Here is a 26,825-nt window from a genome sequence, read left to right as displayed (position 1 = left end):
GTAGTTACGTAGTGAAAGCCAGGCAAACTGCGAATGAAGCAAAATTATCACTAATAACCCTTCACACAAGAAGATGCATAGCAATGTGATTTTTATTCTCTGTACAAAATATACACATCTTAAATATGCAATGCAACAGTTGAGGCTAGCCAACTTACTAGACACGGTCAGTAACAATGGGTTAGTAGGTATCATTGCTTTATGACAGTACATGCGAGTATAGACAGGTTTCACTGGTGGTCAGTTCAGGAAATCCCCTACGGCACCTGCAAGGGGGCAATCGGAGCCAGACCACTCCCTCCCCCCCGCCTCCCCAAAAAAGAGATGTGAAAACATTCAATTGGATAAAATGGAAATGTAAAGAAATTAGAAGTTACAAATACTGTATTGGTGTTGGAAGAAAGTGCAGGTTATTACAACAAGGGTGTTAACCGATTATTAATACACTCTTGGTGGAAGTTGGCCTTAACCAGAGTTCTAGGTTCAGTTATCCTTCTCAATCCTAACCATAATCAGTATGTGACTGTAGGAAAATTGGAGTCTGGACTAGAGGTTGACCGATTAATCGGAATGGCCGATTTAATTAGGGCCGATTTCAAGTTTTCATAACAATCGGAAATCGGTATTTTGGGGCGCCGATTTGCCGACTAAAATGTATTTTAATTTTTTAAAATTTTTACGCCTTTATTTAATCTTTATTTATTTAAGTCAGTTAAGAACGCATTCTTATTTTCAATGACGGCCTAGGAACGTTCTGCCAGAACAACAGATTTTTAACCTTGTCAGCTCGGGGGAGCCAATCTTGCAACCTTACAGTTAACTAGTCCAATGCTCTAACACCTGATTACATTGCACTCCACGAGGAGCCTGCCAGTTACGCGAATGCAGTAAGCTAAGGTAAGTTGCTAGCTAGCATTAAATTTATCTTATAAAAAAACAATCAATCAATGACTGTCATTGCTCCACTGTGTACTTAACCATAAACATCAATGCCTTTCTTAAAATCAATACACAAGTATATATTTTTAAACCTGTATATTTAGCTTAAAGAAATCCAGGTTAGCAGGCAATATTAACCAGGTGAAATTGTGTCATTTCTCTTGCGTTCATTGCACGCAGAGTCAGGGTATATGCAACAGTTTGGGCCGCCTGGCTCTTTGCAAACTAATTTGCCAGAATTTTACGTAATTATGACATAACATTGAAGGTTGTGCAATGTAACAGGAATATTTAGACTCATGGATGCCACCCGTTAGATAAAATACGGAACGGAATAAACGTTTTGTTTTCGAGGTGATAGTTTCCGGATTAGTCAAAGGTATATGGTTTAGAGAGAAATAGTCGACGCGTTATAATTCCTGTAATAACTTGCGGCTGAACTTGAAAGGGGTTCCTTCGTTATTTTACCGTTCATGTCTTCCATAGAGAATGTCTTGATCTACTTCAAATAAGGTCTGTGTTTCGCGGAGGAGCAGGCTGACAGGGGACCATGCAGACAAGCTCTGCTCATGTTATTTGAGACTAAATTTATTTTATTTATGTATTATATTAAGTTAAAATAAAAGTGTTCATTCAGTGTTGTTGCAATTGTCATTATTGCAAAAATGTGTGTGTGTATGATATATATATATATATAAATACATTTTAATTTTTTTAATCGGCCGATTAATCGGTATCGGCTTTTTTTGTCCTCCAATAATCGGTATCGGCGTTGAAAAATCATAATCGGTCGACCTCTAGTCTGGACCAGTGGGTTAGGGGCAACTTTTATCTACTCCCAGGAGTAGGTAAAAGGGGGTAAAATATGGACATTATTGCATATGCCACTGTTGTTGTTTTATTGACCCACCTGATGGCATATTATAATTTTGGGGGGGGTTGAAAGTGAAGTAATTAATGTAATTTAATGAAAGACACAGGAAGTAGTTGATGGATACAGGTAGTGTTATCTTACAAAAGATCAGCATTCTATTCAGAACCACGAGGCAGGCGTTCCACCCCATTTCAAACAGCCTTTTTTAACACCCAGTAGGAAACGGCATCAAGTTGGCAAAGAATTGGGAAACTACTATTCAATTGACAAATCTTCACTCTCTCACAATATACACACATACTCTCCTTTCCACTCTAATCTCTCTTTCGCTCCTTCTCCTCTCTTCCCTCTCACATTTCACAAATGTGTCTATTTATACCCTGATATAACTGAGGGTGGCTTTAAATACTTCAGTTGGTGTGCCTGACTCTTTGGTGTCAGGAAACATTACTGCTGTCTTCATACCCACCTACCCAAGCACACACGTAGACATGTAACAAGAGGCTTAATTTGGATTCTGAAGGAGATTCAATTGTTCTTGACATGTTGCTGCTCTTTCATGGTCGATCGAAACTGAAAGCATTTCTCTTTAAACTGTATGATAAGTATAATGCAAAATAATCATTATATGTATTACAGAATTTAACTTCAATTCCCATAATTCACTGCATCAGTTAGTCACCTGTAAATACAGAAAGGGGTCTTCGGGAGCCTAGATGGTCCAACCAGCATGTTCATCAATATAGCGCCACAGACTGTTTAGTAGTTCTTGACAACAGGGTTATTGGAAGAGGTACAACAGTCAGCATACACCTACAGCTAAGGTAACAGGTATAAAGGCCAGAGGGTAAGTTAGTGTTAGTACGAAGGAGGTCTCATGGGGTTGAAATCTGAATGGGTTCCTACCGGAGACGGGAATGCCAGTACAGCCTCTCTCTCTCACAAACATGCACATTCGCACATACACGGAGCGAGGCACCTGTGGGTGACTCTAGGACCAGCAGACAGACAACAGACAGGCTGTAGTATTTCTGTAAATATATATAGGTTATTATTAAAGACATCATCATGCGATATTAAAATCAGTCCCTTATCGAAAACAACTATGTCTCTTCTGTTCGTGAAGAGTGAGTCTCATCCTTCAGATCCTCAGTCACTTCTGTTCTGTTCTCTTTTCCAGGTGTCCTTTCCTCCTTTTGTCCACTAAGTGGCGCTAGTTACCTCTATTAATGACAGAAGTGTCAGGAGTCAAGCTGCTCTGGTAGAAGTTGCCATCCGCTGAACCACTCCTGACGTTAACCTTAACCATGAGGTGGGGATATGCAAAACTGACCTTAGATCAGTGAGTAGGGGGATTTAATCCTATGTTGAGTCCAGCCAGCAGGCTACAGCAGCTTTCTCAGAAACGGGAGTGTTAAATAATAAAATGGTTAATGAAACGAGTGTATTCAATGAGGCAAATCACCTCGAACGTTGCAGATAGACAAATAGAGCTGACACGATTGACTCCCTATTACAAACAACAGGCAATCATATCTGTTCAGCACAACACATTTCTATCTGAACATTCTGTAACATTTCACATTCCTGAACAGGTCCTTGGTGTGGTTGTGGGTGTGGATCAAAGTCTATGAGCCAGCCCTTCTCTTCTCTGTGTCTCTGGAAGAGATGAAGGGTTGGATAAGAGGAGGCGCCTCCTTTTGGCTTGGAGTGGGTGCGGAGAGAAAGGAGCTAGAAGGAGGGGTCACGATTTGGGGGGGGGCTGAGGGTCAATGTCCAAGGCCCTCTCGGAGCCCCCCCACAACACACATATGCACGCACACACGCGCACAAACACACAAATACAGGCGCACACTCACACTCACACCCACACCTCCCCTGTTCTCCAGCCCCTTTTCTATGTCAGAGGCTCCTAGATGACGTTGTCAAACAGCTGCATGGACTGCATGATGTTCTCATCCTGAAGAGAGTGAGAGAGGGATGGAGAGATAGAAATCTTAGTTAAAGAGAGACAGCAAGGACAGCAAGTTTCCAGAGGCACAATGAAACCCTGTTTGTTTCAGCTTCTTGTTCTTTCTCACGGGAGTCTGACTCCCTAAAACAGAGATGACAGTAGAGGTGACCCTCAGAGTAGTCTCTCCCTCTTGTCGGAGTGCATGCTGGGAGTGAGTCGGGAAGCAGGCGCGAATGTGGGATCAATTGGAATTATTTTCACTATATTCGATAGTTGAGTTGTTTTAAGGTTAAATTGTCTCACTATCACTAAGCACGTATAAGGTGGGATCGTTGAGGTTGGTTCTCTCCAGGGCACAACCAGTGGGAGAGGCTGGTTGTAATGGCCACTCGTGGAGGTTTAGAGTTTGAAAAATGGGGTGGGGTCAATATTCCAGTTGCGGCAGGGTGTTCGGTGGAAGAATGTAGTTTAGCAGTGGGCGCTATCATTGGGTATGATAGCATAAAATCAGCCTCAATGATGAATAGCGCTGTAGTAATATTCTTAGATTCCCTTTAAAAGGTGAATACGATAGTTGAGAGTGGTGTTGTGTTGCGGGAGACACAGACGTCGGTAATTCCTCTTATGAATCCGGCGAAGAAAGTTATACTTTCTAACGTGCCCCAATGTGTTAGAGATGAAAGTGTTGGAGCGAGAGTTCTCGTCATGGACAACTTGTATCTACAATAAATAATCTTATTTTTGGATGCAAATCTCCTTTGCAAGAAACATGTATCTCATAGGAAACAAGTGCACATGATTGTAAAGAAGGATACTGACGAACTGAATTGACCGTTTTAGTTTCAAGATTGATGGGTTTGACTATGTGTTCTACGCTTCTACTGAATCAATTAAATGCTTTGGGTGTGGAAGAGCCATTTGGTGCGTAATTGTCAAGGTGCGTAATTGTCAAGAGAACGAGCGCGCAGAGCCCGGTAGCAGCTCTAGCGCGGGTGCAGCTGAAGCACCACTGAGAAGGGATGAACAGGCTAACGGTTCAGGAGAAGGGAGAAGGTGGGCAGATGTGGTGGGAAAAATAGGAAAGGAGAGCATGTGGCTTTGGGGGCAGTTGTGGTAGAGCAGGGAAAATAGGGAGGGGACAGTAGGTGAGAGGTCGCTGAAGGGGTGCTGGAGAATGAAATGGGAGTTCAAGAGGAGAGTGAAACAATGGAAAATGAAGCAGCTGTTTTCAAAGTACCGAGGAGTAAGAGGAAGAATTTAAGGGGTGATGAAGGTTCTAATTCTAAGAGGAAGGTAGAGATTGATAAATCTAGTGAGGCATCTGATGCATCACAACAAAATAGCGAGAGAAAGGGGTGGAAGGGAGGTATGGGATTGAAAAAGTATGTCAATTTCTGAATTTGACAAAAGGGAAGAAATATATCCAGGATTAACGTTGTAATGTAACTGATTTTTTTCCTGAAAGTGAATTGTTTATTGAATCAGCAACGTTTCTGAATTCAAAAATAAAGGGGGAGGTTTGACAAGCCCAGAAATTGCTAGACTAAAGAAAGTGGTCACGAGAGTGACAAGTTAGATTAATTCTAAAGGAAATGAAACAGTCGCAGCCTTTACGTTGTATTTTTTTCCAACCATGAGCAGTTTATATTTATTCTTTAAAAGTAAATGTGGCAAGAGACGTAATTTTTTTTTGCCGTATTGTTTGAGTTAATAAAGGGAAAGGGAAGTGACATAAGTTTTCTACAAGAAACGCATAGTAATATGGAAAATGAAGTTGTGGCAACGGGAGTGGGAGGGGGGGGGACAATGGTGTGTAGTCATAAAAACTCAAAAAGTGGGGGTGTGGCCATCCTGTTCTCAAAAGGTTTTTTGCCTTTGTCATATGAGGTTGAAGAGGTAGTTGAGGGGAGGTTATTAAAAGTTAGAGCGAGATATGAAAACATCACTATGTGTCTGATAAATGTGCATGCCCCAGTAGTGGCAGTTGAGAGGGTATGTTTTTTAGAGACATTATCAAATACCATTGAGAAATGTAGTATTTAGGATGATTTATTTCTTGCTGGGGATTTTAACTGCACAGTCGGTGATTTAGATACAAATCACAAAGAACCTCATATAGCCTCAAGGACTTTTTTAAAAGGCCTTATTGTAACACATGAACTGTGTGATATTTGGCAGAGTCAAAATGGAGGCACGAGACAGTACACATGGGCCAATGTGAGAGAGAACACCATCTCTCTGGCCAGGTTAGATAGGTTTTATTGTTTCGAGCATCAATCTCAGGTCTGTAAATCAAGTGTGATAACCCCAGTGGGATTTTCTGATCATTGTTTAATAACTGAGGTGGTGTATATTAACACTGTAAAACCTAAAAGTGCATACTGGCATTTTAATATAACTTTATTGAGTGATGCTCACTTCAGGAAATGTTTTTTTTTTGTGTGTGGGGGGGGGGTCTCAAAAGGACAGTTTTGTATCCCTTCAACAGTGGGGGGACATAGGGAAAATCCAGATTCAACAATTATGTAATCGGTACACAATGAATGTCACCAGATCAATCAACGCCCTAGAGTCTGAAATAGTGGAACTCCTGACGTTAGTTGAGACCACGGGAGATCGAGGCCATACTCAGGCACTCAAGAGGGAAAAAGCCACATTGGCAGACCTGCTGGGTATCAGAGCACAGGGGGCATTGGTGAGAAGTAAGTTTCAGGGAATCTCTGAAATGGATGCCTCATCCAAATTTGTCTTTGGTTTAGAGATGGACGAAGAATAATTATTCATTGCCTCAAATCACCTGTTGGACAGGAGCTCACTTTGCAGAAGAAATACACTGCATTTAACGGCATGGAATATGGAAAGGCACCGGGTATTGATGGGCTTCCCATTGACTTTTTAAAGTCTTTTTGGGCTATGTTGGGAGAGGATTGGCTAGCAGTAGTTAACGATAGTTTGACCGGAGGGTTACTTCCGATAAGCTGCAGAAGGGCCGTCCTCGCCCTACTGCCAAAAAAGGGTGACCCTAGGGAGGTGAAGAACTAGAGGCCGGTGGCCTTACTGTGCACTGATTATAAGATCCTGTCCAAGGCTTTGTCCAACAGGCTGAGGGAGGTGATGGGGCAAATCATACACACGGACCAGTCCCACTGTCTTCCCGGCAGGCAGATAGGGGATAACATTTCCCTGATTCAGGATTGTTTGGACATCTCTAGGGCTATTGGATTAGATGCTGGTCTAATTTCAATTGATTAGGAAATGGCATTATGAGGCTTTTGATTTTAGCTCTGATTTTATTGCCATTATCAGGGTGATATATGGTGACATTGAAAGTCTATTGAATGTTAACGGTGGTTTGAGTGCCCCTTTTAAAGTGTGTGGAGGAATTAGGCAGGGGTGTTCGTTGTCCGGAATGTTGTATGCCATCGCTATAGAGCTACTACTAAATAGCATTAGAAGTCACATTGAAGGGGTGCACCTTTCAGAGGATATTCCTCCTATTCGTCTCTCAGCCTATGCTGATGATATAGTTATTTTGGTGAAAAATCAAGCAGAGGTGGATAGTTTGAGTCTCATGGTTGATCGGTTTATGGGAATATCCTCTGCAAAGGTAAATTGTGAAAAAAGTTGTGGTTTACAAAAGTTGTGCTTTACCTGGGGCGGCAGGTAGCCTAGTGGTTAGAGCGTTGGGCCAGTAACTGAAATGTTGGTGGATTGAATCGGTGAGTTGACAAGGTAAAAATCTGTTCTGCCCATGAACAAGGCAGTTAACCCACTATTCCTACGCTGTCATTGTAAATAAGAATTTGTTCTTAACTGACTTGCCTAGTTAAATAAAGGTTAAATAAAATAATAATAATTACAAATTGGGAAATGGTCTGGAGGGATCATGGCTTTGCCAGGGGGGTTGGAATGGTGTAAGGGAGGTTTTAAGTATCTTAGGGGATGAGGGGACAATGGAAAAAAATTGGAATGGGGTGGTTGAAATGGTGGAAGGGAGGATGAGGAGATGGCGTTGGTTGTTATCTTGAATGTCATACAAGGGCTGCACTGTGGCATCGTTTGTCATGTTTAGAGCCACGGTCTGGCCTTCTGGTCAAGATACAGGCCATTTATTTTTATTTTTGAGGGGATAAATATCATTGGGTTCCACAAAGTGTTTTGTATTTGTCAAAAGAGGAGGGGGGGCAAGGTATTGTACATCTTGCTAGTAGGGCTGCTGCTTTCCGTTTTTAGTTTATTCAAAGGTTGCTTTATGGACCGAAAAATGTGGTGTGGAGAGTGGTGGCCGGTCTGGTATTACAGAAGGTAGGGGGATTAGATTTAAAGAAGGCTTTATCTTTGGTTGATAGTAGCCAGATTTCTAGGGATGGAGTACCTCCATTTTAACGAGGCCTTCTTAGGGTTTGGAGTATAATGAAGGTGTCCAGACGCACTAAGGCGGAGTCAGTGCATTGGCTGTTGGAGGAACCTCTGATGTATTATGGGGCAAGACTGGATTGTACAACTAAAGCTGTTCCACATTTCTCCAGGATGCTGGTGAAGGGCAAAATCATCACCCTAAGGAAGTTAATGGACATGGCTGGGCCCACATTAATGGATGGAGGACGAGTGGCTGAACATTTGGGGGTGAGGTCGGAAAGGATTGTCGGACAACTGCTGGAAGTTGCAGGAAGGCTCTGTCAGCAGAAGAGTGGATTATGCGCAAGAGTCACAAGAAAAAGGCACAAGATGAAGACGCCCATTTTCCAAGACTTGGGATTACACCTAATATCCCAGAGTCAGACAGAAAGGTTTAATTACTGGATTTGAGAGGATTGGAAGAGGTGGGTTTGGATGAGGTGAATGGGAAGGAGTTACATAGGGGGTGTGTCAAGGTTTAAAATAAAGATACATTGAAAATAGAAAAGACACTAAAACTGGGCCTTGATGACAAGGTAAAGCCAGCATGGAGAGCCACCGGTACAAAACGGTACTGGTGATATGCAATGGAGGGTTTTGCATGGCATCATTGCAGTTAATGCTTTTGTATCTGTCATTAATTCAGATGTTGGAGATGGATGTCCTTTTTGTAATATAGAGGATAAAACCTATTTTTGAAATACTAGAGTCTTTGTTTACAGCTGTAAAGGAGATTTTCAATAACACTGTTTTTATTTTGGGGTTTCAATACAGTAAGCAACAGAAAAGAAAATGTCAACTGTTCCATTTTATTTTGGAACAAGCTAAGATGTCCATTTTTCTGAGTAGGAAAAATAAAATATACAAGGGACATGGTAAGGATGTAAAATGTGTTTTTAAAGGATTAATAAAAGCTAGAATAAAAATGGATTTTGAGTTATTCTCGGCTGTAAAAGATCTCCCATTGTTTGAGGCGAAGTGGACATATGAAGGAGCGGTATGTTTTGTGGAGGAGGGGAAACAATTTTTTGTTGATGAAATAAGTTGAATGTAAATTATTTTTTTAAATTATTAAATTTTTTGTTTTTTATATGTTTATTTAAGAATGACACATTGTTGTGTAATTTCCGAAAAGGCAGTGTGCTAATATTTGTGTTAATACTTGGGTATAAAATAAAGTCCCCCTCCCTCCCTCCCTCCCTCCCTCCCTGGTCACTTAAATAACTTTAAATAAAAACACACAACCTACCTTTTGGCATGACTCGATGAACTCATCAATAGTGACCACCCCATCATTATTACGATCCATTTTCTAGAAGGGAGAAAGGGGAGGAAAAATGGGTCAAATGTCAATCAGTGTCTGCCTGTGGAGCAGTTTGGGGGTTAAGTGCCTTGCTCAAGGGCTTTGATAAACAGAAAGTGTCTGTTGACCTGGAAGAAGCTCTCCACATGTTCTCTGGGCGCTTCGTCCTGCATACAGGGATATGTGTACTTCCCCATCATATCATAGATAGACTTCATTATATCCATCATCTCCTACAGAGAGAGGGAGAGAGAACGAGAGCGAGAGATGACACAGGGTATACTTCCACAGGACAAGATCTGTCAATCACTCTCCAATCTGAGATTGACGGTCAATTTAAGAACTGTCCATTTTAGAATAGACTTTAGATTTCTGTCTGATTTCTCCATTGAGGCTTATGTCAAATGTAAGTGATTTGCTTATTTTTGTACATTTTTAAAAGTATAGATATCATACAGTGTAGTTGAGTAAACCTGGAAACGTTATGCTGCTTTAAAAGTTGATAAACTTGTTATCCCATTTAGGAGACAACTTGGAGAAAATTCCCTTTGCAAGAATTTTGCTAGGACTCTCTAGGAGTTATTTTAATGGGGAGGGCAAAACTGAAAATGTATTAACCGCGTGTTGATTTCATCATGGAAGGCAAAAACAAGCTGAATTTTCAGGGTGTCTTTTCAAACAGCTCTGACACTAAATGGGAATTATCATAATTTTCACAATTTCAAAGTATTATTCCAACCTCATAGTGTGGAAATATATATAAAACACAGGAAAATCACATTTTTGTGAGTCAGCATGGCATTGTCCTCCAGAAAGTAGTCTCTACTTAAACCCAGCTAAATTATCGTTAATGCCGTTTTTGGTGTGCTTATCTATGATTTTATTTATTTATTTATCAAGTCAAACAAGTGTCCATTGCGTGAAATTTAAAATGTATTCTGTCATTACTAAATGTGTAATGTGATATATTTGAACATTTTACAGAAAAAAACAAAAACATTTGATTAATAAAATATTAAATCAGTTGTCTTCCTTAAATGAAGGGGCTGATGATGCAATCTTTGCAAGAGGGAGGGAATCTGATTTCATTGGTCCTCAACTCGTGGCTCAGTCATTTGATTCAGGGTAAGTGAAGTTAGCCGTGAGTTAGCCTGTTAGCCAGGTTAGTTCTGAAGGATTTGTTGACATAGAAATTTACCTGGCTAAAAGGTGAACCACTTTTGTATGACCGGTTATCTCGAGTTGAACTCAGAATTAACCAAAGTTACCTTGCTAACTCCTCAAACCTGCTTCACAGGATACCCCTCAGGGAAGCCCCCATTCTGTTATAGACAGAAGCCTGTAACATGACAGACCAATCAGGACTCATCTCTCTGCATTTCCAACGACATAATTATCTCAGCCAATCATAACTAGCCAGGAAGTATCCTGTCTTTCTCCCTGAATAGCTCAGTGCTTCCTCCTTGGGTAAACTAGGCTATTTTTACTTGATATTTATAGATCTCATACACATTTGTAATTAAGGCACATGAAAGTTCACATGTTCAAGAAGGTTTACATTTCTTTTTTTTTTTTATAATGATTTTTAATGGCCTGTGAAGTAGGACCTAGTGTCAAACGCCTCCTGTAGCCGTTCACATTTAGAACACAGAAAGCTCAGAACTTAGAAGAGGAGACTCAGAATTCTGAATGGTAGATATATTGTGTGTGTGTGTGTGTGTGTGTGTGTGTGTGTGTGTGTGTGTGTGTGTGTGTGTGTGTGTGTGTGTGTGTGTGTGTGTGTGTGTGTGTGTGTGTGTGTGTGTGTGTGTGTGTGTGTGTGTGTGTGTGTGTGTGTGTGTGTTACCTCTTTGGTGATGTAGCCGTCTTTGTTCAGGTCGTACAGGTTGAAGGCCCAGTTTAGCCGGTCATTTATCGTTCCTCTCAGAATGATAGACAGACCGAACACAAAGTCCTGTGAAAAGACAGAAAAAATTCCTCGCCACCTGTCATACCCACCAGCATTCAACATTTACCTTTTTTCCACCACTACAAGTTAATAACCATCCCTACAAGCTGTTTAAAGCTATGTATTGACATTGAGTGAGAGGAAGGGCATATATTGTGTTGTGATAATCACAATACGAGTTGCCTGGGGCTATAGCATCAGCAAAGAAGATTATGTGGCTCACTGCAATACATTATATGCTCACCAGTGTGTTCATCAACAATGTTGCGACCCTTAGGTTGTGTGTGTGTGTGTGTGTGTGTGTGTGTGTGTGTGTGTGTGTGTGTGTGTGTGTGTGTGTGTGTGTGTGTGTGTGTGTGTGTGTGTGTGTGTGTGTGTGTGTGTGTGTGTGTGTGTGTTGAAAAGGAGAGAAAAGGCATGTATTCTGTTACAGCTGCATATTTACAGAATGAGAGTTTTTTCTCACTCCCTTAGGAAGTAGACAATAGTAAAAATAGTCTTACCTCGAAACTAACTGATCCATTCTTGTTAGTGTCAAAGGCCTCAAACAAGAAATGTGCATACGCACCCGAATCTGAAAGGACAGAGATGTACAAAATGTGTCATAGAAAATATATCTGGGAATACTTCATACAAAAAAAAATCCTCAAACAAGTGGATGAATATATTGAGAACAAGACCCAAAGACCCTTTCCTACTGTAACTTGATCAAACAAGTTGTGAGTACATAAATGTCACTTCAAACAAGGCGCTATCTACCTGTGACAAGCAGTTGAATAAAAATGCAACCTAAATATAATTTTAAACACAGCCGTGTAAGTGTCCTACTGTAAGTAGCACTGACATAATGTTAAAAAAATATATTCAATGGGACATCACATGGGATATGTCATTGTTGTTAAATGTTGCTATCCTTGTTCAATTTGTCAGTTACTTTGGGGAGTATCAGATCTTTGAAATACTATGTTAAAAATCAGGGGTCAAAGGTTTAAGGGTCATTAACTCACCACCCTGGGGGAAGAATTTAGAGTAGATGGTTTTAAAGGTTTCCTCATTCACCAATCCACTTGGACACTCCTACAAACAACAACACAGAAAAGAACAGGATCAGAGTCAATTTGCAAGTCTGCTACCATCTATATACTTCTACTATTACAGTTGAAGTCGGATGTTTACATAAACTTAGGTTGGAATCATTAAAACTCGTTTTTCAACCACTCCACACATTTCTTGTTAACAAGCTATAGTTTTGACAAGTCAGTTAGGACATCTACTTTGTGCAAGACACAAGTAATTTTTCCAACGATTGTTTACAGACAGATTATTTCACTTAAATTCACTGTATCACAATTCCAGTGGGTCAGAAGTTTACATACACTAAGTTGATTGTGCTTTTAAACAGCGTGGAAAATTCCAGAAAACGATGTCATGCCTTTAGAAGCTTCTGATAGGCTAATTGACATCATTTGAGTCAATTGGAGGTGTACCTGTGGATGTATTTCAAGGCCTACCTTCAAACTCAGTGCCTCTTTGCTTGACATCATGAGAAAATCAAAAGAAATCATCCAAGACCTCAGAAAAAAATTGCAGACCTCCACAAGTCTGGTTCATCCTTGCTCCTTTGGAGCCATTTCCAAACACCTGAAGGTACCACTTTCATCTGTACAAACAATAGTATGCAAGTATAAACACAATGGGACCACGCAGCCGTCATACCGCTCAGGAAGGAGACGAGTTCTGTCTCCTAGAGATGAACGTACTTTGGTGCGAAAAGTGAAAATCAATCCCAGAACAACAGCAAAGTACCTTGTGAAGATGCTGGAGGAAACAGGTACACAAGTATTTATATCCACAGTAAAATGAGTCCTATATCGACATACCCTGAAAGGTCGCTCAGCAAGGAAGAAGCCGCTGCTCCAAAACCGCCATAAAAAAGCCAGACTACGGTTTGCAACTGCACATGGGGACAAAGGACGTACTTTTTGGAGAAATGTCCTCTGGTCTGATGAAACAAAAACAGAACTGTTTGGCCATAATGACCATTGTTATGCTTGGAGGAAAAAGGGGGGCTTGCAAGCCGAAGAACACCATCCCAACCGTTAAGCACGGCTGTGGCGGTGCTTTGCTGCAGGAGGGACTGGTGCACTTCACGACATAGATGGCATCATGAGGCAGGAAAAGTATGTGGATATATTGAAGCATAACCAAATACTAATTGAGTGTATGTAAACTTCGGACCCACTGGGAATGTGATGAAAGAAATAAAAGCTGAAATAAATAATTCTGTACTATTATTCTGACATTTCACATTCTTAAAATTAAGTGGTGATCCTTACTGATCTAAAACAGGGAATTTTTACTAGGATTAAATGTCAGGGATTGTGAAAAACTGAGTTGAAATGTATTTGGCTAAGGTGTATGTAAATGTCCGACTTCAACTGTATATATCAAAACAGCTTTGCTTAGAGAAAAGCTTGTGAAACCCCTGTAGAGAACTTGTAGTTTCCTCCCCTTTCCCAACCCCCATCCTCAGCCGCAGGCTTCTAACATCCCATAACTCCATCCCCATACCCTCTCCCACATCCCCAGACTCACATTCTTGAAGCCCCTGTAAAGAACCTTTAGTTCCTTCTTGGTGAACTTGGTCTGCTCCTGTAGTTTGTCCAGACCCTCTGGTCGATGGCACACAGTGGACAACTCAAAGTCGTCTTCTACGCTGTCTGTGGGACAGAGAGAGGTACTGTATGTTATATATACGTACCTATAGGCTACTCCTACAGGTGCCTGCCTGGCACACCTTAGAACTGGTACTAGTAATTAAAAACATAACCAAGTACACTGAGTGTACAAAACATTAGGAACACCTGCTCTTTCCATGACATAGACTGGCCAGGTGAATCCAGGTGAAAGCTATGATGCCTTATTGATGTCACTTGTTAAATCCACTTCAAATCAGTGTGGATGAAGGGAAAAGACAGGGTAAAGAATTATTTTTTATCCTTGAGACAATTGAGACATGGATTGTGTATATGTTCCATTCAGATGGTGAAAAGCAAGACAACATTTTTAAGTGTCTTTAAACGGGGTATGGTTGTAGGTGCCAGGTACACTGGTTTGTGCCAAGAACTGCAACTCTGCTGGGTTTTTCAAGCTCAACAGTTTCCTGTGTGTATCAAAAATGATCCACCACCCAAAGGACATCCAGCCCTCTTGACACAAGTGTGGGAAGCATTGGAGTCAACATGGGCCAGCATCCCTGTGCAACTCAATATTAAGAAGGTGCCCTTAATGTTTTGTACACTCAGTGTATGTCAATGTTAATGATCAACTTTTGAAATATTATTACACTATTGTAGCTTTACCTGAACATACAGCTAGATGAGTAATCGTTACATCTACATTATATTACAATTCTCCTAAACTGAAGAGCACAAAGGACGACACGTAGTCGTCAAGTCATCAATAGAAAATATCAACATCACACTGTCTGTTTCCTGAATATCTATGCAGAGGTTAATATAGTAAACTGGTGTACTCATTGACGATAACGTTCAGTGAAAGTAGTGGTAAGTAGTGGTAACCTATCGACGCAACAGTGTAACGACAAAAGCCATCAGATCGTCAACCAAAATCACATTTCCTCACATTACATCTCTCTCCCTCCTCATCCATTTCTCTCTCCACTCATCCCTCTCTTCCTCTATCCCAACCTCCTTACACACACGGTCAGCTGAAGACAACCACCCCCCACTCCTTCTCTCCTCCTATCCCAACAGGTATAGCATGGGTGACTGTCTGTCCCCATCTCACCTCTGCACATCAGACTCCATCACACACCATATCAGACAAAAATATCATCATTTTCCCAGGAGACCAAAACACACAGTCCAATGATACTGAGATACAGTATATCCAGATATATTGTGTGTGTGTGTGTGTGTGTTTGCGTGGGTGTGTGTGTGCGCATTTGCGCTCCCGTGTGTTTGTAGAGAGTGAAGAGTCACTTGCATTGACTGACTGAGGCGGCAACGGAAGGCGTGCAGCAGGGGAGCAGCTTGAGGAATCTCTGCTTTATAGTCTTTTTACTTTTGATGGTGGGAGTGTTACCTGTAATCACCAACCATAGCAGAGGTTAGACAGAGCACACACAGAAACACAATCTCACAGACGTAGACCTGCACATGCACATAAAATGACATGCAAACCCACTGCCATGCACACATGCATGCACACACAGCATAAGCAACACGCATTGAAGCATGCAGTCTCCCATAGTAAGGGCAGCAGTTTGCGGTTTGGTTCGCTGACCTGGCTTTTCTAGGACGGGCGTCCATTTCAGCTATTAGCTTACACCACCATACACAGACCTCTACAGGGGAGTCATTGGCAAACACAAACAAATAATGAATACTCAGTATGAAGCCATAATTACATCTTTAGTCTGAACCGACTATAGGGAACTGAGGGAAGTCAATGGCAAACAGAGCAAGATAAAAGGTTCTTATGAGGTAGGAATCCCATTTATGTCATATTTTCAGAGAGATTAAGGAATTAATGCAGCACAATATCTAGACAATTCCTAGGCTACCATAACACGGTAAGCCAGTTGAGGGCAATTCCACGATAACGGATTTGTCAGTTAAAATGTATGACACACAAAAAACATTGATTTCAAAGTTGAACAAACCATACAACTCAATGCAGGGACTATTTTTAACAATTTACATTGAACAGATGCAAAGTTTGGTACCAGACTTTCAGTAAAATCTCCCTCAGTTTATGTCTATGACATGACACATTGACTTTGTAAAAAACTATTTTGGTTATTGAACTACAGTAAGTGAAGTGGGTTTACACACGGTAACGGAATTGCGGTAACGGAATTTCATCATGGGTCCCTGATCTGTACTTCAAAGAAATGCATAATTATGGATATGAATGTTTCTCTTCATGGTGATAGGTACAGAAAGGTATAAATATTCCATATCCTCCTTTGCATATTTGGGTATTATTCTACACACTGGCTATTATTTTAATGAACTTTGCCCCCAAACAAGACTACATTTGGTTGGTCCGGACCAAATCTGAACCAATCATAGACGTCTATGTTTTACAAGTTTGGACATCAAAGTAAAGCACAGTAGATCACAGAACAGTAGAGTTCAGTACAGTATTGTGAACCTAAACCTGTGAACCCAAATATGTTTTTTTAATACTATGATTTGCCATTGTAGCCAATTGAATTGCAGAAATTCAGTCACCAATTTGGTAACGGAATTTTGAGTTTGAATCACTTAATAATTCATAAACAAAATTGATATCAGTAAAAACACTAACTTATTGATAGTTCTACATTTACTTGTTACTACTGTGAACTTTCATTATTCGAAAATATCTTAAAGATATGTGGGATTTTGGTAACGGAGTTTCAAGGCACAAGGCAATGTTTCTTAAACTTACAGAAGGCAGAAAAATGATCCTAAACTAAAATGTGGTTCTATTAGTTGGCAGTGGTCTTTACTTCAACATTATTATGTTTCTAATACATTTTAAGACTTTTTTTTCTATTCCTGATTTTAAGGATACAAAATGGTTGAAACATTTATATATGCCTTCTTTTCTCAAAAATTGTTTTAATTTGACACCCAATTTGACATGCTCCCATGAACTTCACATGTTGGTGCTCATGGGTCCTATTACTTGGAAACGACCTTGAGCTCTCTGTTCGATCAAGATTCACAGGGACCTTAATCGAACGACTCAAACCCCACCAGTCCTCACATTCTCACAGAGCGTAACTCATCCACTAGAACTCATCCATCAGATCTCCAGAACTCATCCATCAGAACTCCAAAACGTCTCCATCAGAACTCATCCACTCAAAATCATCCATCAGAACGTCTCCATCAGAACTCATCCACCAGAAATCAGCCCATGTTACTCACTACTCACCCCACCACCTTCACCTTATCACACAAACAGTACAAGTACAACCCAAGTACAACAGTACTGCATCCCTCTGTGTCCTAAAGGTTAAGGCAAAGAGAAGAAGAGAGGGACTTACTCTTGCATCTCCATGGTAACAGCAACTTCACACCTTTTAGTAGAACTCCAGCAGTCTGAGGGATGAAGGCCATGATAGAGACCAGTACTGTATAACCTTAACCCTAACTATACCAATACATTAATACACTTCTGTACTCTATATCAGTACTCTCTATCTATCTTACTCTTTACCTCTCTCTTTCTCCCTGTCTCTTCCTCTCTCCTGGTCTGTGCTGGTCATTGGGAGTCTGTTGTCGTCATTTGAAGGCTGACCAGGCAGCCCATTAGGCCTCAGATAATACATCTGGTCATGTAGCACAGTTCCAGTCAGCCCTCTGCCCCAGGGTGTGTGGTGTGTGCACTTGAGAGAGAGAGAAAGAGAGAGTGTGTGTGTCTGTGTGTGGATGGGATTCTGCCAGCAAGTACTGTACCTTATAATTTGTGCTTGTCAATACAGTGTTTTTCCATTACAGAGATTGAATTACACAAGTAAAGTAGTGGAATACAGCAAAGGAAAGCTCAGAGGGATGTACCAGAGTGGTTTTAGGGGCAGCGTATAATCATGACAGCTGCTACTGTATCTGTATGATATATTACCTTCTTTTTTCAGCAGAACTTTTTATTTACTCCAGTCTGAAACAGCTAGGGAGATGAAAACTCTTTACCCAGGTGGGAACTCTGTGTATGCAGTTGTGAAGGCCGGGGGGGGGTCAGATGTCTCACTTTGCTCACAATAGCTCTATACTGCTCTCTGTCATCTGGTAACCTGAATGTCCCACGGCAGCCCCCAACATGCACACGCACACAGTGCCCTAACATACACACGAACACACACACACACAGGTTGACATAACAACGACTATGTTTTAACGACAAGCTGTTGACCTGTTTACCTTGTCCTTTTTTTTTTACCTTGTTCCACACCCTACAAGTGTGCTGCAAAAATAGGTAGCTCAAGGTTAGATATTCGAGCTAGAGGTACTGACGCACACACACACACACACACACACACACACACACACACACACACACACACACACACACACACACACACACACACACACACACACACACACACACACACACACACACACACACACACACACACACAGTAGCCCGGGGAGATGGGATGTAGTGTGTGTGTTTGTGATCTGGCCCACGCAGGGTAATCACAGCCATATGGCCACCAGGGCTGAATCACTCACGTACTGCTCCGTCTCTAGCCAAAACGCACGCACACACAGGGTGACATTATTACCTACGTAATGAGGAAAAGCAGTTGATGAAATGGACCCTATCATCTCAAGTCAAAGGAATGTCTGGGATCTTTGGGGGTCTTTTCGGCTAACTCTGCCTTGTGTTCCCTTGAGGGTACCCATACACAAACCACATTTAGGAAAAACATGTTTACTATTAACCTCAAACTGCCACAATCCATGACCCACTATCCAAAAAATGTCATCTTTCCAGAACTAATATAAACTATAGACTGTCCCAGTCCACAGCTCATTAGGCACAGAGAAGAGTGCGAGAGGACAGAGAGAGTAGACACACATGCAGTGCTGTTTCTGCCCCACATCTCCCAGACCACCAACACACACACACCTGATGATAGGGAGAAATCAGGTCATGCTAATTTACTACGTATGTTTAGGTTAGGGTGCATTAGCATGGTTTCACACACGCACACACACACACACACACACACACACACACACACACACACACACACACACACACACACACACACACACACACACACACACACACACACACACACACACACACACACATTTCCCTCCTTTAATATTTGTATTTTCTCTTCCCCTACTGTTATCCCTACCCCGGCCTGAATCACCACCTTCTACACCTACTCCTGCCCTAGAACATGCTACTGCCCAAGCCTGACTATCCTTTACCGAAACTCTAGTGTTACCCCTATCTCTGCCTCCTACCCTTCCCTTTCCCCGGAGCTTATCCTCATCCTAATCGCAATTTACCCCTGTCCCCAAACCTAATCCATGTCCCTAACCCTCTCCTTAACCCGAAGCTCCTACATTTGTCCCCAGCACATAACCTTGCCTATTCTCCTACCCCTATCCCTACCTACGCCTGTCCCGTACCCCCCCCCCCCCCCCTGCCCCCTGTCTCATATCCATCCCTCAGCCCCCTGTATCTTACCTTCTGAGGAGAAATCGATGAGCCCCAGGAAGTGCATCAGTTTGAGGGAGCTACAGACCACCAGGAGTATCCCCACGGTTTGCAATCCCTCCATCTCCCACACCTCATGGAAAAACAACAACTGCATCTTGACACACTGTCCCAGAGAGAGAGAGAGGTAGATCTCTCCCTTCCCTCTTTCTTTTTCTCCTTCTCTCGGTCTATCTGTGTCAATCCAAGAGAGCCCCCCTTAGCTCAGACCCCCTCCGGTCCCTCAAAGTCGCATTTATATCTCTGTCCACCTTGATCTCTCTCTCTTGTTCAGTCTCCCACTATCTGCAAGTAGAAAGCCATGGTACGTCCACTCAGGTCAGAAGTGATGACGATGTAGAGTTTCACTCTCTCTGTCACCTCTACTCTGTCTGTAGTAGGTAGTATTGACATTGCAGAGTTGACTCTGTCCATAGTAGCAGACCTGTCAAGAACAGCTCACAGGTCAAAGGTAAAGAGAAGGTCCTCTGTAACTCAGCCCTACGGGTGGACCTGTCAGCCAGCCTAGTCAACTCTCATCAATCGTCTGTTATTTCTAACGATCGTTATCTAGACTAAGAAGAACTCTCCAATATCATTAGGTAGTTAACCAGAGTAAAGAGGTGATCATAGTCCTCTGTAGATCTAAGCTATATCTAAGGTTCATGATTTTACTCTCCCTCCAACACACTTAGAATAAAGGGTTCCAAAAGGGTTCTTCGACTGTCTCCATATGATAACCCTTTTTGGTTCCAGGTAGAACCCTTTTGGTTTCCATGTCGAACCCTCTGTTGAAAGGGTTCTGCATGGAACCTAAAAGGGTTCTACCTGGAACCAAATGGGTTCTACCTGCAACCAAAAAGGGTTCCTCAAAGGGTTCTCCTATAGTGACAGCCAAAGAACCCTTTAAATTTCTAGATTGATACATTCTTAGAAATGAAGGTGCTATCTACCTACTCCCTTTTCTTTCTGTATTTCTGTCTGTTTCTCTTCCCTCCCATTTTCCATCTCTCCATCCCCTCCTGCTCAGTCCCTCCTAGTGTGTAGTTGGGTCAGTAGCATGAGTTTGGATAGAGGGAGGAAAGAGTGAGGAGAGAGGGATGAAAGGAGGAGAGAGGGGAGAAGAAGGAGGAGAGGAGGAGATGGTGGAGAGAAGAGACAGGATGGCTGAGTCGGGGGAGAAGAGAAGAGGGAAGGAAAGGAAAGGGGTGGAATGGGGGAGGTGAGGGAGGAGAGGGAGTGACATGCAGCTAGGATTCACACGTCGCTGGCAGCTGTGGCCAGACTCACAGATGTGGCTCTCTTTCCCATGAGTGCTTCCCTTGGCTTGCATATACACTAACATACGCACATGGAAGTAGGTGTGTGCCAGTGAGCTGTAATGTGTAAAATTGGGTGAAATCTGACTCCGGGTGTATCATGTCTCTGTGCCATTAAGATGCCAGACCTCAGGATGTTTAGACTGGATGTCATAATAACGCCACAACAGCCAAACCAACACCATGCCAACATACCAAAAACTGACACCAAACCAACAGTAAACCAACCAATTAGAATAACAGACCATACATAGTTCAACTTACCTAGCCAAACGAAGCAGTCTGACAAACTATAGCCACAGTTAAACTAACTAGTGAAACTAAGTGATCAAAACTAAACCAAACCAACACTAAACCAACACTACGCTTAAGCCTAAAAATGATCTCACTTTATAGCAAAAAGAGAAAGACATTGTGTCACAACCTTTCAGGTACAATATGTGGGACATCAAGTGGAACATTTCAACAAGTGGAAATATATCCACTCTCAAGGAGATTGATAAAACTGTGGAAGAAGAGTAAAAAGGAACAAGGGATGAGATGGAAAGTGGGTTGAGGATCAAGGCTGTGTGTGTTCTCAATGAATTTTCACTCAAAAAAGCAAAAGGGGGAAAAGGGGAGGTGAGGGGGGAAATAGAGGGGTGGGAAAGAGGGGAGAAGAGTGAGGAGGACTGGTCTGTCTGCTCAGTGCTTAAAACCTTTTCTCAATATAGGGGGTGCTGTTTCAACTTTGTCATTTATCGTTCCCAAATTAAACTGCCTCGTACTCAATTCTTGCTCGTACAATATGCATATTATTATTACTATTGGATAGAAAACACTCTCTAGTTTCTAAAACCGTTTGAATTATTTCTCTGAGTGAAACAGAACTCGTTTGGCAGCGAAATTCCTGACAGGTACTGCAAAATCTGAAAATGTAGACTCTGTTCTAGGATCAGTTTAAAACTCTGTATGTATCCTATGGGTCGACATGAACTGCACGCGCCTTCCCCTGGATGTCAGTAACCAATGAGAATTGGAATGGAGTTTCTAGGCAGATCTGAGACCATATAAAAGCCCATGGAATGGGGGGTGCACTCTTTTCAACCTTCGTCGTGGCGCAAAGCAGGACCTCAGCATGGCGTTCTGAAAAGCTCAAGTTATCGGCCTTAGATATATCCTGCTCTGATTTAATTCGATATAGGTGTTAGAAACATCATAACGAAGTTATTTTAAACCGAGTTATATCAGTTTATGTGAGTATATTGCGATTTTCGGAATTTCCTTTGTATTGCGTTTTGAAGATTTGGGCATGTCTGCGCCACATAGCTAATGTTTGCTGCTATTTCCAAAGTTGAAGAGGACGTTCTACAACCGAGCAACGATTCTTTTGGACAAAGGACAACTTGCCCAAGATTCTGATGGAAGCTCATCCAAAAGTAAGAGCTATTTATGATGTTAATTCGTATTTCTGTGGAAAAATGTAAAATGATTTGTCCGCCATTAATTTCGGCACTGGTCTGGCTGTAACGCACACTGTATGTCTAGTAACGTTAATTTGAAAAATCTAACACAGCGGTTGCATTAATAACTAATGCGTCTTTCATTTGCTGTCCAACCTGTATTTTTTAGTCAAGTTTACGATTAGTTATCGATTAGATTAGGTGCCTGTCCAAGATGGCGCCGGCCAGAATGCCTGAAATGTTGCTACTGATCACATTGTATAACCACGATTTGTGCTGCTAAATATGCACATTTTCGAACAAAACCTATATGCATTGTGTAATATGATGTTACAGGACTGTCATCTGATGAAGTTTATCAAGGTTAGTCAAAAATTATATATCTTTTGCTGGATTGTTACGATCGCTAACCTTTGCTGCTGGTAAATTGCTTGTGTTTCTGGCTATTGTGGTAAGCTAATATAATGCTATATTGTGTTTTCGCTGTAAAACACTTAAAAAATCTGAAATATTGGCTGGATTCACAAGATGTTGGTCTTTCATTTGCTGTACGCTGTGTATTTTTCAGAAATATTTTATGATGCGTATTTAGGTATTTGACGTTGGTCTCTGTAATTATTCTGGCTGCATCGACGCTATTTCAGATTGCAGCTGCAATGTAGAACTGTGATTTATACCTGAAATATGCACATTTTTCGAAAAAAACATATGCTATACAATAAATATGTTATCAGACTGTCATCTGATGAAGTTTTTTCTTGGTTAGTGACTATTTATATCTTTATTTGGTCGAATTTGTGAACGCTACCTATGCAGTAAGAAAATGGTGGAGAGAAAAAAGTTGAGTCTTTTGCTATCGTGGTTAGCTAATAGAAATACATATTGTGTCTTCCCTGTAAAACATTTTAAAAATCAGAAATGATGGCTGGATTCACAAGATGTGTATCTTTCATCTGGTGTCTTGGACTTGTGATTTCATGATATTTAGATGCTAGTATTTACTTGTGGCGCTATGCTAGGCTATGCTAGTCAGCTTTTTTTACTGATGGGGGTGCTCCCGGATCCGGGATGAGTAGCAAGTAGAAGTTAAAGACCACTACACTACTACAGAGTAGTGATAGCAAAGGGTCTCATAGCAAAGGGCCTGAATACTTATGTAAATATGGTATTTCTGTTTTATAGTTTTAATACATTTCCCAAAAAATGTTTAGCCTGTTTTCACTTTTTGGTGTATTGTGTGTAGATTGATGAGGAGTTTTTTTTTATGTAATCCATTTTATAATAAGCCTGTAACGTAACAAAATGTGGAAAAGTCAAGGGGTCTGAATACTTTGAGATTGCACTGTATGGTGCGCTGCTGATGTTTTACAGTTGTTTGCTTGTGATGTTGATCATGTCACTGTCAAGCCAAAGGCAATTTTCTACATGGATTCAATTTCCATCTATTCTCAGTGATAGGGACAGTTCTGTGATATGAAGGTCATGTGGTGCCATGTAGAGAACATCTTGTTTGTCTGTTTACCTGCGAGAGCGAGATCTGAGTGGTACTCTGGATCTGACTGGTGCAGGTTTGATATGTACAGTACATGTTTCAAATGACAGTTTGGAAGTAGAGCAAACTGAGAAACCTTTTCAAACCGAGTTGTCTTTATACTGCAACCTTTTATGCTCGGACTAAAGAGACAATAATAGGATAATTCTTTTCTATATCTTGATTGCATCTGTATGTGTGTGTGCGTGTCCTGATATCCTGAGAATGTGCTCCACTTCACTGTAATTAGCTCAGTTAAATACCGTGCTTAAGTACCGTGCTTCTACACCTGCATTGCTTGCTGTTTGGGGTTTTAGGCTGTGTTTCTGTACAGCACTTCGAGATATTAGCTGATGTACGAAGGGCTATATAAAATAAACTTGATTTGATTTGATTTGATTTAAATGGGCTGTCTTGTCTTTCAGTCAGTACACATTCTAGAGACATGCGTTCAATAGCTCCCATTCCATGTCATACTAACACACACACGCATGCATGCGCGCGCGCACACAAACACACATTCTTGACCTGGATCAGGTCCTTCATATATTCTGAGCTTATTGCAAATGGCTGGGCTAATCAAACACAGCATTGTGTCTGATGAAGATCCTGCTGAAATGAACTCATATTCCAAACAGGCTCCTCTGCTCTAGCTCCTCACTGTGTAAAATAAATTATTCATTCATCATTGTATTCTCTACCTTACAGGAGGTGGCGACAGGTAGAGAAAAGCTGGAAGATTGTTAGTTTAAATATGGAACAAGGGGGAATTGAACTGGAAACTGGAGGGCTGCTAGTTTCAGATGCCAGGTAAAATCTACTATCATTAGGTAGACCAACATCTTACTATGAACACCTACAGTAACTGTAAGATAATGATATGTGAATACCTGGTCCTCCATCTCTGTCTAAACACAGCTCGAGGCAGCAGAAATGTTGACATATTACCCACGCCCTGTCTGACACGGACCTGTATCCCTCTGTCTATTTCAATCCTGTACAGTCTGTCTTGGTTTGATGTCTGCTGTGTCCCTGTAGGTGTGTCTGTTGGCCTGCTGAGTAGCAGGAAGGGCAGGATGGACACACACACAAACACAAACACACACACAGACAGCCGTACACAGCCCTACACAGAAAAAAAGGGTTCAGAAATGGTTCTTTGAAGAGGGATAGGGTTCTACCGAGAACCGTTTTCATCTGAAGAACCCTTTTTGGAAGTAGAGGGTTCTTTGTAAGGCAACGGGTTCTACCTAAAACCTTTAACCTCCTAAGAACCGTTTTCTTGGAAGAAATGGTTCTTTGGTGACTCAAGAAGGAAGGCAATAAGGATCCTTTTGGAAGGCAAGAAGGGGGTAGAACCCTTCTGAATCTGATAGGCTTTTAAAAAAAATTGTCTTTTTAAATTTATTTTAAATAGTTAGTGTTAGTGTTTACCTCAGTGTTTATCCTATAACATCAGGAGTTTGAGTAATCTTCTAAGTTTAAAAAGATACCTGTGAGAATGTTTTAAAATGTACCTATATGGGAATATTTGAGCATGTATCTGGTATTCCCTTAATCATTTTACATACATTTTACAGTACGGACATAGTTGATCACTTTGACATGATTTCTATCTTTCAAATGAGTATTTTCTGTGATTTTATTGAGCAGCTAGTAGGAGAATAGAAGGGAATGAGTGAACCAGCAGTGTATTGTATGGTAAACAGCAAATTGCCCAGTTTTACTTAGTGCTGATTTTTCAGTGTAACATGTCTAGTGTTGATTCAGGAGTTAAATTAACGCAACACTCAGTGGTGTAAAAGAACCTTGGTGTTGGTGTTAAAGAGCCACTGAACACGCCGATGTGCTCGTATATTTCTGTTGCTCCCTAGAAAAATTTGATTCTGTATTTGGTTAATGATATGAGACACTTTGGCCTATTTCACTTCCTCGAAATTCCTAGAATGCTGTTGGGCAGGTCTGTCTCACTGTCTATGCTGTAGAGAGCAATCACCGCAGCTGTTCACTCCATGTAAGTGAGTAAATGGACATTGTCAAATCAAAACCCAACCTTCATTTACACGTTGTGATGCAAGGATGTTCCAAACTCCATTTTAGACAAGACTGACTTTATGACCAAAATGATCCTATTTACACTTTGTAGTCAATTTTGACACTAGAATAACTGTTTCTGACTCATATCAATGCCACATAGGCCATTTTCATAGGAATTTGTTGCTTTTTTAGCTAATTTTTACTCTGTGTAGACTAAAACACTCAAAACCACACCCGCCATTAACATATTTCCCAGCATGCTCTATTGCAGGTTGATTTTCAGAATTGCAGAATATCTGTGTTTTTGCATGTATATTGTTTGGTTGATTAATATTATGCTACACAAAGATAAAATATATTTTTCTAAACGAATCCAATCTGTTAGTAGTTGGAGTTATTGCACATGTTACTGAGATGGTTGTTCCAGTTTAGATTTTTTAGGTAGTCTCCTTACTCAATTTTCCCTATTCTGGTAGTCATTCTGAATGCAGGATGCAGGTGATTAAAAGCTCCAATTGTTGGATATCCTCACTCTGGCTGGATTCCAATAGGCAACTCCTGGTTTACAGATGTGGCCTGTAAACCAGGAGTTTCCTAACACCACTGTGTTAGGATATAACTAGGCCCTCAAAGAAGGTCTTATGATATAGGCCTGTGTAATGTATTGTCATAAAGAGTTTATTTTGAAAGATTTTTTAAAATATTGTGTGCATATCCTTGTATTTTTAATTTGTGTGACCGTCCTTGTCTATTAGTTTATCAGTGTTTTGTTACTTTCATGTTTTGTGTTTTTTTGTGGACCCCAGGAAGAGTACCTGCTGCTTCGGCAAAAGCTGATAAAAAAA

General features: G+C 41.1%; 1 protein-coding gene across 6 annotated transcripts in view; it reads right to left on the bottom strand.

Moving 5' to 3' along the window:
* Window positions 1-74: 74 nt before the first annotated feature.
* Window positions 75-26,825, bottom strand: part of LOC139570635 (A-type potassium channel modulatory protein KCNIP2-like) — a 221,134-nt gene continuing 194,383 nt past the window's right edge. For 3 of the 6 annotated variants that reach the window (XM_071392681.1, XM_071392679.1, XM_071392678.1), the window contains exons 2-8: window positions 14,012-14,136; window positions 12,424-12,493; window positions 11,920-11,990; window positions 11,315-11,422; window positions 9,597-9,701; window positions 9,415-9,477; window positions 75-3,773 (exon numbers count right to left, since the gene is read on the bottom strand). In XM_071392681.1, the coding sequence (XP_071248782.1) occupies window positions 3,726-3,773; window positions 9,415-9,477; window positions 9,597-9,701; window positions 11,315-11,422; window positions 11,920-11,990; window positions 12,424-12,493; window positions 14,012-14,136 (590 nt within the window). In that variant the 3' untranslated portion in view covers window positions 75-3,725. Of the gene's footprint in view, window positions 3,774-9,414; window positions 9,478-9,596; window positions 9,702-11,314; window positions 11,423-11,919; window positions 11,991-12,423; window positions 12,494-14,011; window positions 14,137-15,420; window positions 15,524-19,642; window positions 20,014-26,825 lie in introns of those variants that run through there. The other 3 variants (XM_071392676.1, XM_071392675.1, XM_071392677.1) reach the window with 2 other exon arrangements.

Source organism: Salvelinus alpinus, chromosome 3, assembly GCF_045679555.1.
Source record: "Salvelinus alpinus chromosome 3, SLU_Salpinus.1, whole genome shotgun sequence".
NCBI classification, from domain to species: domain Eukaryota; kingdom Metazoa; phylum Chordata; class Actinopteri; order Salmoniformes; family Salmonidae; genus Salvelinus; species Salvelinus alpinus.
The sequence above is the reverse complement of the archived record's forward strand: the minus strand, read 5'-3'. Positions and strand labels throughout refer to the sequence as shown.